General features: G+C 40.8%; 1 protein-coding gene across 10 annotated transcripts; it reads left to right on the forward strand.

Annotated features, from left to right (window-relative positions):
• The first annotated feature begins 299 nt into the window (after window positions 1–299).
• On the forward strand, window positions 300–12,667 carry PYM1 (PYM1 exon junction complex associated factor). Of its 10 annotated transcripts, none has more exons than XR_015696030.1 (6): window positions 300–361; window positions 3,086–3,179; window positions 5,148–7,139; window positions 8,843–8,935; window positions 10,458–10,537; window positions 11,826–12,667. XR_015696030.1 is itself a non-coding variant. In XM_014060188.2 (3 exons), the coding sequence occupies exons 1-3, from the start codon at window positions 301–303 to the stop codon at window positions 5,659–5,661; spliced, it is 669 nt and encodes a 222-aa protein (XP_013915663.2). In that variant the 5' UTR covers window position 300; the 3' UTR covers window positions 5,662–9,491. The 10 variants fall into 10 exon arrangements, 1 of the variants encoding a protein (XP_013915663.2); XR_015696033.1 differs by having other exon boundaries at window positions 5,148–5,754; XR_015696026.1 differs by having other exon boundaries at window positions 5,148–8,935.
• Window positions 12,668–15,395: the final 2,728 nt, after the last annotated feature.

Here is a 15,395-nt window from a genome sequence, read left to right on the forward strand (position 1 = left end):
AACAGATGGAATCCTCCTTAAGAGAATGCAGTGAATGAATGGCACTGACCATCCTCAGACAGACACTTAAGTTAAGAAAGCTAGCTTCGAGGTTCAAAGCATTGTTAATTTCAGTTTTGGCACGCAGAACTGTTGGCGACACCACCACCCCCCCAAAAAAAATAAGAGGGCTTAAAGCGTCGGACACAAAGAGCGCAAAAAACTAAAGTGAAGCACAAAAGCAGTTCCGCTCCGGGACAAAATGGCCGCAGGAGCACCCGTCTTCTCCTCCCCTGCGCGCCATATCCGGGGGAGGGGGGGATGCGACCGGAAGTGGGTCGCGTTTCCAAGATGGCGACTCCCTATGTTACTGATGAAACCGGTGAGTGTGGGAGCTGCGGTTGGGGTGTGAGGGACGTAATTTCGAGTGCCAGAGGCTTTCTTCCCCTGACTCCCCCCCAACTCGGACATCCGCCCTCCCCCACCCTTCACGCCCGGCCGCTCCATCCCCGGTTCTTTCCGAAGCGAGGCTCCTCCCCATCTCCATCCTCGCTTGTCAGTCCCGCTCTTACACCACGCCCCCTGCCTCGAGGGCGTCCCTCCTTTCTCTGGGCTGCCTGCTCTCCCCGCCGCTGGGCCCCGCCCCTTCCCGGGCTCGCCGTCTCGCGCCACGCCCCTTGCAGCAAGGCAGCCCTCTCGGCGCCCGCCCGAAAGCCATCCCCGTGGCAGGTGCGAGGCGCGCAGGTTCCCCTTTCTCCGCTTTCTCACGTGCGTTAAAGCAAGAGGGCAGTCTTTACGGGGATTGCCTTTGCCGTATCCCGGGAATTCCCTCGGGACTGTTCCCTCCGAGGGCGTCTAACTAAATAAAGCTTTTTAGTCTATGACTAGTTTCATTCTATATGCACACATGTGTCCTTTTCCATCGAACCGCTTGTAGAAGTATTGGACCACCAATTCCCACCATCCCCAACCAATAGAGGTGGAGAAGATGGGGATTGCAGTCCAATATATCGGAAGAAATCAGGTTCAGGGAGGAAATGGTATCTAAATCAAATTAGGGGGTATCTAATTAGGAGCATCTAAATCAAATAGGTCAGTTTTGGGGAATTTAGGTATCTAAATCAAAATTATATCGGTGATGGAATCCAACAACATAACCTGGTATAGATATGCCTCTGTAATTATTTTTATTTCTTCCCCGCCTTTTCTCATAATGAAGTTGCCTGATTAAGGAAGCATTTGTTGCTTAAAAGATTTCTGTGATTTTTTAAAACGTCAATAGGCCTAATAAATTCCTAATAAAATAATACAGCAACATTTCTAAGGAGGTCCTTCCATTGATTTTGCTTCCTCACCACCACAAGTGAGTATCTACAATTCTGTATGCATAGCTTGTACATGCCAAACATCTAATGTGGGTCTTAAGCTCACTCTTCTCTTTTTAAGTGAATTTCTATCCATTTTTGGATTGCAGATGTTACTGGTTTCTCCCCCCACCCCAACCTGTGTCTTTGAATATAACTTGTGCAGAATTTTTGAAGAGATTGAAATTTCTGGACTTTTCTCCCTTTGACCAATGAAGTTTCAGGGTAATCCTCCTGGACTTTTTAGTCAAATCCATATATAATAGAAGAGTCTCTTCGATGCTGCCTTTTCAGTATAAAAACCTTGTTTATAATGTTTTTTCTCTTCGGAATAGTCTTATGAGATGGATTAAATTAAGAAAGAAATTGAACAAAGTCACCCTGTCAGCTTTGTGTCTAAACTACAGATTTAAATCCAAGCCTCTTCAGTAAATTGCTACAGTTGGTTTAAGGAAGCAGTGTAGCCTTAACTGCCTCTGAAAATATTAGTGATTTTTGTATGTGTCTGTTCTCCTTGTGGCAGTTTTAATTTGTCATGGGTATCATGCATTAATTGTTCTGCATATGATCATATGCTGCACATCTGCCATTTTATCTTTTTTTAAAAATAAGAATCCTTGCTAACTTACAGGGTCACTGACAGAAACATTTTGTAAGTATTAAGTGTTGCCCTGTAAAAAAAATATCCGTTATTACTTGTGCAGAGGCATTTTGCTTTCATTTCTTTATATCTTTAACTTTCATATAAAAAAGGTAAAAAGTCTCCTTTGTGTTAGTTCCTCAATTCCTCATGACATCATGGAAACCCCCATCTAACTTTATTACCAAAGGTACCAAAGTGGTTTGCCATTGTTTTTTGCTAAGTTTTTTTTTTAACTTCGTTGTCTAGTGAGTCCAAAACCTTGGTATTTCTTAGTGGTCAGTGGTCACCCTTCCAGACACTAACCAGGGTTAACTCAGCCCTAGTGGTGCACACCAACTTTCCTCATTTATCAGCGAAAAGACTCAAGTCCAGGAAGTCCCCACTGGCACTGGCACAATATCTGCCCAACAATTTTAACATTGATTCCCAATGGAAAGCCAAATAGATCACTGAATGGCCAGATGTAGGGAGACATACTGTATAAATGACCCCACGAAAAAGGTGCCAGGCTTTGAACTACCACGTCAACAATGGACAATCCTGAATCGGATTCGCACCTCACACAGTGTCTGCTGGAACTCACTGTATAAACGGGGAATAGTATCTTCCCTTCAGTGTGACTGTGGAGTCCCATGTCAAACTGTAGATCACGTTGTGACTGGCTACAAGGTGATGTCATATACTGGTCCAGTGTCTTATTTTTTCTTTTCATATAAACGATGCTGCGCTTCAGTGGTTAGATGGTCTAGACACAGTTCTTTTAAACATATTTTATTGTGTTTTGCTAATTTAGCTAAAATATTAATATATATTGCTACTCCACATATGACATGCGATACACTAAATAAATAATCTAACTAGGGTTAGATTTTTATGCTTAGTTGAAAAATCTATGATTAGGTTGCTTGTGGAATTTGAATGGCTGGTTGGGTTTGTGTATATCTTTTTCCTGTTTTGCAAAGGATTTTTTCGCTTTTTTTAAAGCTTTAAATTCCTATTGATCACCCAGAAAAATATGACTGGTTGGTTGGTTGATTGACTGATCGACTGATTGATAGCAGTTTCCTTCCCAAACCAAAATAACCAATCCATATTTCAGGAAAATACATCGCATCCACACAGCGCCCAGATGGTACCTGGAGAAAACAAAGACGGGTGAAAGAAGGCTATGTTCCCCAAGAAGAAGTGCCAGTGTAAGTCCGATCCTCACCCTGCTCCTCTTGTGGATATGTACAGAGAAGTAGGCCACGCAAGCAAAAATAAACACTCTTGTAACATAAGCTAACATAGGCATGATAGCCGTGGATCACAGACTACCTTATCTGATGCACGAAATGTTATTTTATATAATCTTTATCCTCCTCTTGTATTAGTTGTGTATATGTGATGCTCCCTGCTTTTGCTGAAGCAGACTGTATAGTTCATGAAATCTCATTTGATTAGAAATGTATTAGTCCTTAAGGTAGCATAAGACTGTGGGGTCCTTGGAGTAGGAGGGCAAGAAAGCAAAAAAACAGGGCTACGACATTGTCAGGGGACACACACCACACACACTTTCCATCATCATCTTCAGTCTTTGGAGTGATATTCTTGAAAAAAAAACATTTTTCATTAGTGATGTGGCCTCAGATCAGGAGGAACTTGATCTACTTTTGATAGGAAAAACTTGGAATTCTCACTAAGCATTTAATGCTTTTAGATTTTATTTTATTTTTAGATCTCCACCTACTGACTTTTCAAACATTTAGAGGTTCAAGACAGTGTATACTTATAATTCTGACTATCTCAGTTTCCTTTTCCCCTTGCAGCTTTTCTTTATCTGGGATGGCTGAAGTGAAATTTCCTCATTCCAGGGGCACTAAGTTTCTGAACATATTACTTACATTATATTTTTTCTTTACTTGTGACAATGGAATGATGGATAGTGGGTTTTTTTCAGTTTTTTTCCCCCTAACTTGTGCTGTGTTAAAAGTTATGGGCTGATTGTGAAAGTTTAGTTTCATGACTACAGTGGTAAGATCCAGTTTGCGAATCCTTTAGAAAAGAGGTGGGGAATTATGGCCCCTTTATGACCTGTGGACTTCAACTCCAGAATTCCCGAGCCAGGCTGGGAAGGTTTCTTCAGAATGGCATAAAAAATGTCCGTTGATCAGTCAGCAGCAAGAAAGATTCAATGCTTGGCTAAAGTATTTTCATTTATCTGGAATGTAAAATTCAGCAAGAAGCAAGAAACACAGGGCATTGGGGCATTTTGTGGAGCTATGCTGTAGCCAAATTTAAAGTTGTATATTCTGTGAGCCGCCTTGAGTTGCCTGTGCGAATAGGCAGCAATATAAATTCCCTAAATAAATAAATAAATAAATAAAGGCAGAAAAGGAAGTCAGAGGGTCTAGGATGCTGATGCAACACCTGTCTGCAACTCCTTAAAGCAGCTGCCATTTTCCCCAGGTTTAGATAGTGGTCCTTTGCAATTGCAGCAGGATCCCAAGAAAAATATTTTATTTAAGGAGCTCAAAACAATTTGCACATTCCCCTGCATACATTTCAGCACTCCTGAACACTTTGAATGAGAATGTTGCATAGCCATTGTCTTTTTTAAACAAGAAGTAACTGTCCCAGAAGTTTCAGTGTTCATTTAGTAGGCATAAAGCAGCATAAAGATTGCCTGTAGTCTACTCTGAACAACGACTGTGAAAATTTGCTGAGACCACCTGACCCAAGCCATGTTCTTTATATTTCACATACACTCTTTCCATTTTGTAGGTTGCTGTACAAAATAACACTTTCTAGATGATCTGTATGCTCTTAAGTTAGATTTCTGCACCTTGGTATGCTCCAAATGTTGTAATAATGATCTGTTTGATTTCCAGATAGCACTTTTTTGTAATTACAACACTTTTAAGAAAGTTTTCAAACAGTCACTCCTGGGGGGTTCTCCCTTAGTGCTCTCTGAGCTTGGTAGTTTCCTTGAAGACATGTCATTACCAAACTAGGTAACATCATCAGTGCTAGGGCTCTTCTATCAGTGTCACTCCTCTCAACCTATTTTACAGAAGCTCTGTGTGTGGATAAAGTGAAGATAACCTTCCGTGTATACCGCCTTGAGCTTCCAGAGGAAACATGGTCCGCCTTTACACCATATTCTCTCTTATCTCATGCAGGTATGAGAATAAATATGTGAAGTTCTTTAAAAGCAAGCCAGAGTTACCTCCAGGCTTGAATCCAGAAGTTCAGACGCCTGTGGCCCGTCAAACGTCAAAGGGACCCGAGGGTGGAGAGACGGGACTCTCCAAGACCGCTAAGAGGAACCTCAAACGGAAGGAGAAGAGAAAACAGCAGCATGAAAAAGGGGATCGAGACACCGATGACCTGATTCAGTCTCTAGAGAAAACAACCTTATCGGCGACACCGAGCAGTTGCGGGGATGGTAAGCTGGCCGTGTCTGATGCCAACCCAAGAACCCCTGCTGGCAGCAGGGATGTCTCTTCAGCTTCTGCCACCTTAGAGAAGAACAAGAAAGTTAAAAACCTGAAAAAGAAACTACGGCAGGTGGAGGATCTGCAGGCGCGGATTGACTCTGGGGAGATCAAGCAGCCGACCAAAGAGCAGTTAGAGAAGCTGGCTCGACGGAAAGCTTTGGAAGAAGAACTTGAGGACCTGGAACTGGATTTGTAAAGGGTTGGAATATCAACCGGACCTAGTGTGCATAGGAACAAACCGTCCCCTGGGGAAACATTCTCAGAACTGCAACAAAAAGACCAGAAGATGGTGATGTCTTCAGCCTTCTCCTTTGTACCATTATTTTATTTTATGTTGGTGCTGTCTGAATTTTTAAAAGTATTTCTCCCAGCTGTTGATGTGTTAGCTATCTAGGACTTCTTTAAGGCAACAACTTTGCCACCTAGTTCTTTCCAGTTTCTTCCTCCCCTTCCCACTTCCATTCTTATTCCAGGTGGGTGGGTGAAATGTCATTTCACACCGAGGGGATGACTTTCAGAGGCACCTGACCAGGGGGAGCAATCTGTCTTTTCCTCCTGCCACTGTATTATATTCAACATTTTCACGTTCTCTGTAACAATCACACGGCCTTCCATCTTCTCTTCCTCCTCATTTTGAAAAAAGGATGCAATAATAAAAATTGCAGTAGTGACCTCTGACTCTAGGACATCTGTGTTTTCCTCCCCAATGCACTTCTTCTTCTTCTTTTTCTTTTTTTAAAGTCTTCTGTATGATATTAGCAATTTTATAGGCTTCCCTTTCTTTGGCTGGTGGATGCAGCCCAGTGTCAAAAGCGGTTTGTGATAGATGTGAAAAAAGGCAAAAGGGACAGTAGCTCAGTCATGGAACATATGTTTTATACACAGACATTCTGAAGTCTGATCCCAGTTATCTTCAGATTGGAAGAAAAGTCCTGCTTGACGCCTTGGGTGGCCACTGTCAATCGGTCTTAACATTGCTGATCTCACAGTGCTCTGGTTTAGCTAAGGCAGCTTCCAGGCTGGGGCTGCATAACTTGCCCCTTGGGGCTAAAATTGAATGATTTGTAATGGAGCTTGTTGCATGAGCCTAGACCTTGTCTTATGTTGTGTGATCCAGACTATCAAACTTAAGCAGCACAATTTATTTCCTTAGTCATATCTGGAAAGCAAATCTGCTTGATTACCAGGTGGCAGAAGAGATCAATCTAATCATTGTCCAGACTTTTTGCATCCCAGGTAAAATCTCCCTGGACATAACAATTGTGCTTGGTTAAATAAGAGCTGGATGTTTTGTGTAAATCTGGTTCCTGTGTGTGTTTCATGTTAAGGGATTATTAGAAATAGACTCGATAATAAATGTGTGGATATGGTGTGATCATCCTCGGTGTAGTGGGCACAGTTCTTGTCCCTTTCAGATAACAGGAAAGTTAAACTTGGGGAAAAGTGAAGAGAAGGGCAAAATAAAGAGGTATCTTCAATTTAAATAAAAATCCAAGGGCTTCCTAGCCAAGATAACTAAATTCTTTTTCTCTCTCCCTTTCTCCCTCTCTCTTTCTCTCTCATTTCTATATTAGAACAGCGGTCATGAATTTCCACAGCCGAAGACCAATTTTGCAAATGGATTCACTTAAAACATAGGACCAAATTTTAAGGGAGGAAATGATCAATCCTGGGGTGACCAAAAGCTACGCTTAACTTTTGGAGTAATAGCAATAAAGTCTACCAAGAAAATAGCAGTTGTATAAAATATGGGTAGCTGTGTTATAGACATGGCCAGGGCAAATATTTTCTGTTTGTTAGTTTTTTGTGGGATGTTCTTTGATGCTGAAAACTGTTATTTTATTTATTTATGTATTGATTGATGTCATACCTTTCACTCAGCAACTCAAGGTGTCACACAATACGCCCTCTTTCTAGTTTTCCCCACAGCAGCACTGTGGCTTAAACTGCCATTTTTATATATTCTCCAACTCGCATGGCAGAAAGCTGAGACTGAGTAACTTAGTTGGAAGAACTTTTTTAAAAAATGTGTGGTTTTATACACACACACACACACACACACACACACACACACACACGAACGGTTGAGGCTGCAAATGACCATACAGTACGTGATATCTTCCTGGTTATGGGAAAGAACTGCAGTTTAATCATATTATATCTAGATATGTTAATATGCTAAAATATTTTCATTGATGTCAGAGGATCTTTCATGTGTTCTAACTGGAATGTGTATTTGGTTTAAGAAAACAAAATTTAATTTCACACTCCTAGTTTAAATTGAGAGAGATTTCTCTTTCTGTCTCTTAACTAACACTGACATGAGCAAAGTGCAGCCTCTGTCCCAGTCTCTGAGCAAACATTGAAGCTTTCCAGGTACCCACTGAGTTACACTGAAATTGCCAAAGGCAGAAGATGAGAAAGAAGCAAGGGAGTTTAAAAAAAAATTAGGCTAAAGTTTCAGCCATGAAATCAGTGCTGCAGTTCAAAGTCAGTGTCAAGAAATAGAGTGTACACTGAATGTTTTTTATTAGTGGTAGGTACCGTTGGTGTCGGATTGCACCTCCTGTTTAGGAACAGGGGAAAAAAACAGCAGCAGCTGCTCCTACAACTGTGTAAAAACAAAGGACAGTAACATTGTCCTTTGCTGGATTAGGGGTTTTGTTACCTTTATCCAGCAGGTGGTGCTAAAAGGTCTTATTAATAGTGCAATTGTGTCTGCTCAGCTACTTCAATATGGTATCGTGTTTTTTTTCTTGAAGCCACCACTTCACACACATGCTAATATGCCTTTAGATCAGGGGCGTCTAACCATGGCAACTTTCAGACCTGTGGACTTCAACCCTAGAGTTCCCCAGCCAGCTAGCATACTGCTTTAGATGGACTATCAAAAACGTGTCCCTCAGGGTAAAACACACACACACACTGAATGACAAATTTGCAAGTCCCTTTTTAGGCCAACATGCCTGGCCAAGGCGTTCATGCATAACTAACCTAGATCCCATCCCAGACTGGTTTTTCCATATTCCACTGTAGTCTAGATGCAGGTCACTGAGCTTATGGCTGAGAGTAAAAAGAATAACTGCATCACTTGAAAAACTAGCTCATTGGAGCCAATGAATAGCTCAAATGAGAGCCACTCATTGGACAGATGAGAACTCAGGATAGTGTTGCCTCTACTACTAGGGAGGATCGGAGGGGGGGGCAGGACAGGACCCCTTCTAGCAAGCCTTGGTTCCAACTATCATCAGCCTTTCCAATTGTAGCCAATAGTCAGGAACACCACTTCTTGTGGTGAAAACGAATTGGAGAACACCACATGGTTCCCAAATATCCTTTATCTGTTGTTTACCCAGCTGTCCTTTTGTTTCACACAGAAAGATTAAAGGATCACCTGGAGAAGCTTTAGGGAGACATCAAAAACACAGCTGCTACTGTTGTTCCCCTCCCATTGTCTCTCTCCTAACAAGGTTTGTATCTTTCTCTAATTTGTACTAGGAGCAGAAGGTGGCTGATAAGTTTGATGAAATGCATGTTAATGAAAGCTATAGTCCTTAGACAAAACTTCCAGGAGTTATTATTCTTCCAACTCTATGATCTGTTTTCCTTGGTCTCTGGTGAATTCTATTTTCCTTCATTTTGATTGTACTCCATGTCGAGTAATTTTAAACAAAGGGTAATTTTTTGCAATGTTACCCTTGTGGTTTTTAATCTTTCTTTCAAGAAGCTCACTCTCCTGCTGACAGAGTCCTTTGCGGCAGGCGGGTGGGTGGGTCAAAATGCTGTAACCCAAAAGCACAAAAGTTGGCAGGCTTACGGATTCTGGTTGAAAAATAAAGTCAAGTCTTGCAACCTGAAAGTATTTTGCTTTTACGTGATGGGCGAAACTTTTAAATATGTGAAGTGGGGGAAGTCCTTTCTGCAATCACTGAGGGCAAACATTTGGTTACTTCATCATCTGCTTTCATTTGCTATTTGCTTTGGAGTTTGATTTTTCCCGCCAGTCAATAAATAAGATAACATAAATGCCTTACGTGTAGGCCTTACATTCAGAAAAAAGTCGATTGCACAGTATACTATACTTTTTTATTACATACTTATATATGCACTAGAGACAAATTCCTTGTGTGTCCAATCACATTTAAATACAAATACAATAGCAGAGTTGGAAGGGACCTTAGAAGTTTTCTAGTCAAATCCCCTGCCTAGGCAGGAAACCCTATACCGTTTCAGACAAATGGCTATCCAACATCTTCTTAAAGACTTGCAGTGTTGGGGCATTCACAACTTCTGGAGGCAAATTGTTCCACTGATTAATTGTTCTAACTGTTAGGAAATTTCTCCTCAGTTATAAGTTGCTTCTCTCCTTGATTAAACTTGGCCAATTAATATTTGGCCAATTAAGAATATTCTATTCCCTTCCGTTCCTATTCCCATCCTATTCCAATTCTATTCCAATTCTATTCCATTCCTATTCTATTCTATTCCATTCCTATTCTAGTCCTATTTCATTCCATTCAACTGTTGGATAACATGTTACAATACAATACAATAGCAGAGTTGGAAGGGACCTTGGAGGTCTTCTAGTTCAACACCCTGCCTAGGCAGGAAACCCTATACCATTCCAGACAAATAGTGATCCAACATCTTCTTAAAAACTTCCAGTGTTGGGGCATTCACAACTTCTGGAGGCAAGCTGTTCCACTGATTAATTGTTCTAACTGTCAGGAAATTTCTCCTCAGTTCTAAGTTGCTTCTCTCCTTGATTAGTTTCCACCCATTACTTCTTGTTTTACCCTCAGGTGCCTTGGAGAATAGTTTGACTCCCTCTTCTTTGTGGCAACCCCTGAGATATTGAAACACTGCTATCAAGTCTCCCCTAGTCCTTCTTTTCATTAAACTAGACATACCCAGTTCCTGCAATTGTTCTTCATATGTTTTAGTCTCCAGTCCCCTAATCATCTTTGTTGCTCTTCTCTGCACTCTTTCTAGAGTCTCCACATCTTTTCTACATCGTGGCGACCAAAACTGAATGCAATATTCCAAGTGTGGCCTTAACAAGGCGTTAGAAAGTGAGTGTGTGGTCAAGGCATTATAAAGTGAATCCTCCAAATGTCACAAATACAAGTATTAAAACTGTTACCTAATTATTCTTTGCAGGATCCTTGGCTGACCGAATACACCTCTAGTTTATTTTGACAGTGTTGAGATTTATCTGAAAAATTCATTGGGGCAGAGATTCTTTAGCATTTATATTCCTAGATAAGAGAATCATCTATCAGAGACAAAGTCACCAATTTACTCAAAAATGAGATTTTAGAACAGTGGGGAGTTTGATATGATATATATACCCAGCTATTATAACTTATATACAGTGATGTTTAGTTTAATATGTGAATTTAGCCAAATATTATTAAATGTGTCATGTTTTTTTAAAAAAAACCATAGGTTAGTCAAGTGTTAACCAGAATTTAGGATTGTTAAAGCTATTGACTACCGTATATTGGCCCAAGGATATTTGTGTTTGAATTGGACTGTGATCAGTTTAGTAAATCCACCAATTTAAAGATTTAAGCCATCCTTCCTAAATCAAGGCCACTTCTTAATGTATTAGTTATCATTCCAATCTTAACATTCACAGTCAACATTGTTTTTCTAAAGGAAATCCCCCTTTCATATCAGTCAGAACCCCCCCTGCCCCCGTAAAAACTGCAGTTCCTGAGAAGATTTTACCATAGGGAAAGGAGGATTACATTCTTATGCTTGATTGGAGGCAATAATTAACCTCAAGCTTATTGAATTTTCAATTCAATTATAACTATAAAAGAGAATGTTTGTAGCTCAGGATCAAAATGAGGGCTCCTTGGTGCTCTCTGAATTTGTTTTCTTGCAGATGTTTCATTACCCAAATTAGGTGGCACTGATGATGTTACATAGTTTGGGTAATGAAAAATCTGCAAGAAAACAACGAAGCTCAGAGAACACCAAGGAGCCCCTAATCATAACTATATTATATTCAAAGGCTCACCTAATATGTCTATAAACATGGTGCTAAATCAGCAGATGCTGTAAATTTGGCCCCCAATCTGTTGTCAAATACAGTATAGTTCAATGGTTAGCAGGTCAGATCTAGGGTTCAAATTTCTGTTCAGTCATGAAGCAGTTTTGATAATCAGCTGCTACTTATGGTCCGAAAACAAATTTGTAAGAATGTTGAATACATATCTGAATAATATATTGTCGTGTTACTTCTTTAGTTTTAATATTAAGATCTATAGATCAATAATTGTGTTGCATAGAGATGATGAGAGCTGTATAACATACAAACACAAGATTCTAAGTTGGTCAATTTTATTTTAGTTTCAGCTCCATAAAGGATTAACTCAACACATTTCTTTGAGGAAGAGCCAATCAGCTTTGCAATGATACTGTCTTCACTCTTATGACACAGTCGGTTCATCTGAGACCAAGTTGCTAACACTAAAGGATCTTGTTGACTTTCTGTGATGGGTTGACAGTAGAATTCCTAGCCAGAAGGCTACCAGTAGGAGATTCCAGGAACTACACTCACAATGCCTTTGTGGAGAAAGCTGTCCTTATCCAAGGAGTCTAATTAGCAATAGCACTTAGACTTATATACTGCGTCATAGCGCTTTTACAGCCCTCTCTAAGCTGTGTACAGAGTCAGCCTATTGGCTCCAACAATTTAGGTTCTTATTTTACCCACCTCGGAAGGATGGAAGGCTGAGTCAACCTTGAGCCGGTATGATTTGAACTGCCAAATTGCAGCTAGCAGTTGGCTGAAGTAGCTTGCAGTACTGCACTCTAACCACTGTACTACCTCGGCTCTGAATTCCTCAGAACCTCATTATTTTTATCAATCAGAAATATCAAGGATTGTTGTAACCTGCCACTTTCTCTAGTGAAGTACAGGTAGTCCTTGACTTACGACCACAATTGAGCCTACGTTTTCCATTACTAAGTAAGACAGTTGTTAGGAGAATTTCCCTCCATTTTACGACTTTTCTTGCTCCAGTGGTTAAACCACTCTGGGAATTTATTGTTCTCATCTTTTGTCCACCTCTCATGTTTTCAGTTTCTTAGTTTCAGGAATCAAATGCAGAAATCCTGTGTATCTATTGTATGCAGATGAACACTGCATATATATTTAAATATTATATAATAAAGCATTGTGCAGTTTATTTGATTTTGGTTTAGCATATCGCCTGGACATGCTAAGTCAATTTGTAGCTTATTTAATAAACCAGGGTTCAACAAACTATGCCTTAGCATAATGTATAAACCCCAGGAAATCCCAGATAAGCCTTTAGTCTAGAATACACCTTGGAAATGATAGACCAGTTGTTACGTTCTTAAGCCATTCTTCTAGTTTGACTATTACATTCTTAACCAAGATATTTCAGCCTAATACATGAACCAAGTCTGTGTGTTTCGGTTGTATTTCAAAGCATTATGGGAACTCAAGAGAAAATTGAATCAGAAAATGATTAATTCGACCATGGTAAGTGCACAACATAAGCGCAAACTAGATGTAGTCTTGTAGCAATTTAGAAAACCTCCGCTTTATTCTCCGTAGTTCCTTTTATGCATTAAGCTCCTTCACTACATTATTCCTTCATTTTTTGCTTTGCTCTTTTTGAGATTCCAGATTGACTTCATTTCACAGAAACGCAGAGTTTGTTTTGCTTCGCAACAGTCTCTCATAAAGCTGAAGAGCAGTGCAGACTTTGAAAGGGAAGATACGTATGTATTTTCCCTGTGACAAGAATTAGCAACATCGTAGAAGATGGATGGAACCAGATGTGGAAAGGGAAAAAAACAGAAATCTAAATTCATAATCTCTAAAATCATGCCTTGTGGGCATAATTTGTTAAAAAAGCACCCCACCCTGTAATATTCCCACTTTTGGTCTTCTCCTCTGAACGTATTTTAGTAGATTGAAAAAACATTACCAGCTTTTTGAGTTCAGCTGCTATTGTCCAATTTGCTCAAAAGTTTCAGTGAAGAGTTGAAAGTTACTTGACAATGTGTGTGCTCTCAGACCAATGCAACAACCATCGCATCTGTTACACAGCGCAGGATTCATTACCGCATACTGTTCATTAGTAGTCAGCGACTTCTCAAAGCAGAGTAAGCAAGCTCCTACTTGACCCCCTCAAAAATGAGCTCATAGACAAGTAATGCCTCCAACTTCTCTGTAAAGAAATGATGAAGTGATAAAGAATGTAAGCGTAAAGAAATGATAAATGATAAAGAAGAAAAGACTTAATCTATCCTCCATTCAGGCCATCCAGTGTGCCACAATTGACTAACAAAGGCACGGGTGGGTGGACTCAGGGGTCAAACAACTTGTAGGCTAGTAACTTTGCTTTCACCTCCTTTGCAAGGGAAAGGAATTTTGACTGAGGTAAAACAGTCCTTCCGACAAAGGGCCTCCCAAAGCCGACACGTCCTCTGCTTTCTGTTCAGCTCAGTTCTTTCGGAGGGCCTAATGCGTTCCAGATGTGCTGCTACGAATTCACAAAGGTTCACAATCTGCAGGGCTTTCTGATTTCCCAGTGCTTGTGTGTGTGTGTGTGTGTATTAGCAACAGTATTTGTAAACAACAATGCCTGTGACTAAAATGTTTGTGGCTGGCAAGGACAGGCAAATGAATACATGGTGGACATTTCCATGATGAATTGGACATGACTAACCCCTCCTCATGCCAAAAAAAGGTTCTGATCTGTCCAAAGGATGACTACTACAGTCATAAGAAAAGAACTTGGGATGTATCTGATAAGAAAAAGAAGTGGAGCAGCTCACTCCCAAAGGCAAGAGAGAGAGAAATATACATACAGATAAAAGAGCTTGTCGATTAGAAAGGTCAGCAGTTCGGCCGTTCGAATCCCTAGCGCCGCGCAACAGAGTGAGCTCCTGTTACTTGTCTCAGCTTCTGCCAACCTAGCAGTTAGAAAGCATGAAAAATGCAAGTAGAAAAATAGGGACCACCTTGGTGGAAAGGTAACTGTTCCACATGACCACAGAGACGTCTTCAGACAGCGCTGGCTCTTCGGCTTTGAAACGGAGATGAGCTCCGCCCCCTAGAGTCAAGAACGACTAGCACACATGTGCGAGGGGATCCTTTACCTTACAGAGGCAGGCCTGACTCGCAACCATTCATTTAGTGACCGTTTAAAGTTACAAGGGCACTGAAAAAAGTGACAGGGTTGTATTTCACACAACCATTGCAACAATCCCAACACTCTCTGCCATCTATGAAGCCTAGCGGGACATAAAAGGATGCGTGCTAAGGTTCCTGTCACCAAGAGGGCTACCACTGCTGTGATACTGGGATTATGCATACATACATACACACATCCAGCAGACCAGTGGTGGGTTTCAAAAATTGTTCGAACCTACTCTGTGGGTATGGCCTCCTTTGTGGGAGTGGCTTGCTGCCCATGTGACCAGATATGAAGATGCCGACGACGCTTGTCAGAACCACCTTAAATTACCTCACACACAGCACTGGCATGCATAAGAATATGATGTAAATTTGTTTTTTAAAAGGCATTTTTGGTTGGCGTTAAAACAACTTCAACACATGCAATGTTCTGATTCCACCACAAACGCAGTAGTCATCCTTACCTTTCACAGAGGCACTGAGTTTTATAAATATGAGCATGATAGTGTAGAATAATCATATCCAAGGACCAGTGGTGGGTTTCAAAAAATTTTGGAACCTCTTCTGTAGGTGTGGCCTGCTTTCCAGATCCACTGGTGGAACCTCTTCTAACCGGTTCGGTAGATTTGACGAACCGGTTCTACCGAATAGGTGTGAACTGGTAGGAACCCACCTCTGCAGCAGACACTGGTAGGAAGCCACAACTGAGCAGAGAATCACCAGTGATATGAGCTGGAGCCATC

Source organism: Thamnophis sirtalis, unplaced genomic scaffold, assembly GCF_051295495.1.
Source record: "Thamnophis sirtalis isolate CommonGarterSnake01/CBP01778 unplaced genomic scaffold, rThaSir2_p1.2 scaffold_3, whole genome shotgun sequence".
NCBI lineage: Eukaryota > Metazoa > Chordata > Lepidosauria > Squamata > Natricidae > Thamnophis > Thamnophis sirtalis.

Excerpts from the sequence above, each read along its gene's own strand:
- PYM1 (XM_014060188.2), top strand. The coding sequence starts at position 301 with ATGCGACCGGAAGTGGGTCGCGTTTCCAAGATGGCGACTCCCTATGTT. Across the intron at positions 362-3,085 it reads CTATGTTACTGATGAAACCG|GAAAATACATCGCATCCACA; the intron begins GTGAGTGTGGGA and ends TCCATATTTCAG. Across the intron at positions 3,180-5,147 it reads CCCCAAGAAGAAGTGCCAGT|GTATGAGAATAAATATGTGA; the intron begins GTAAGTCCGATC and ends TATCTCATGCAG.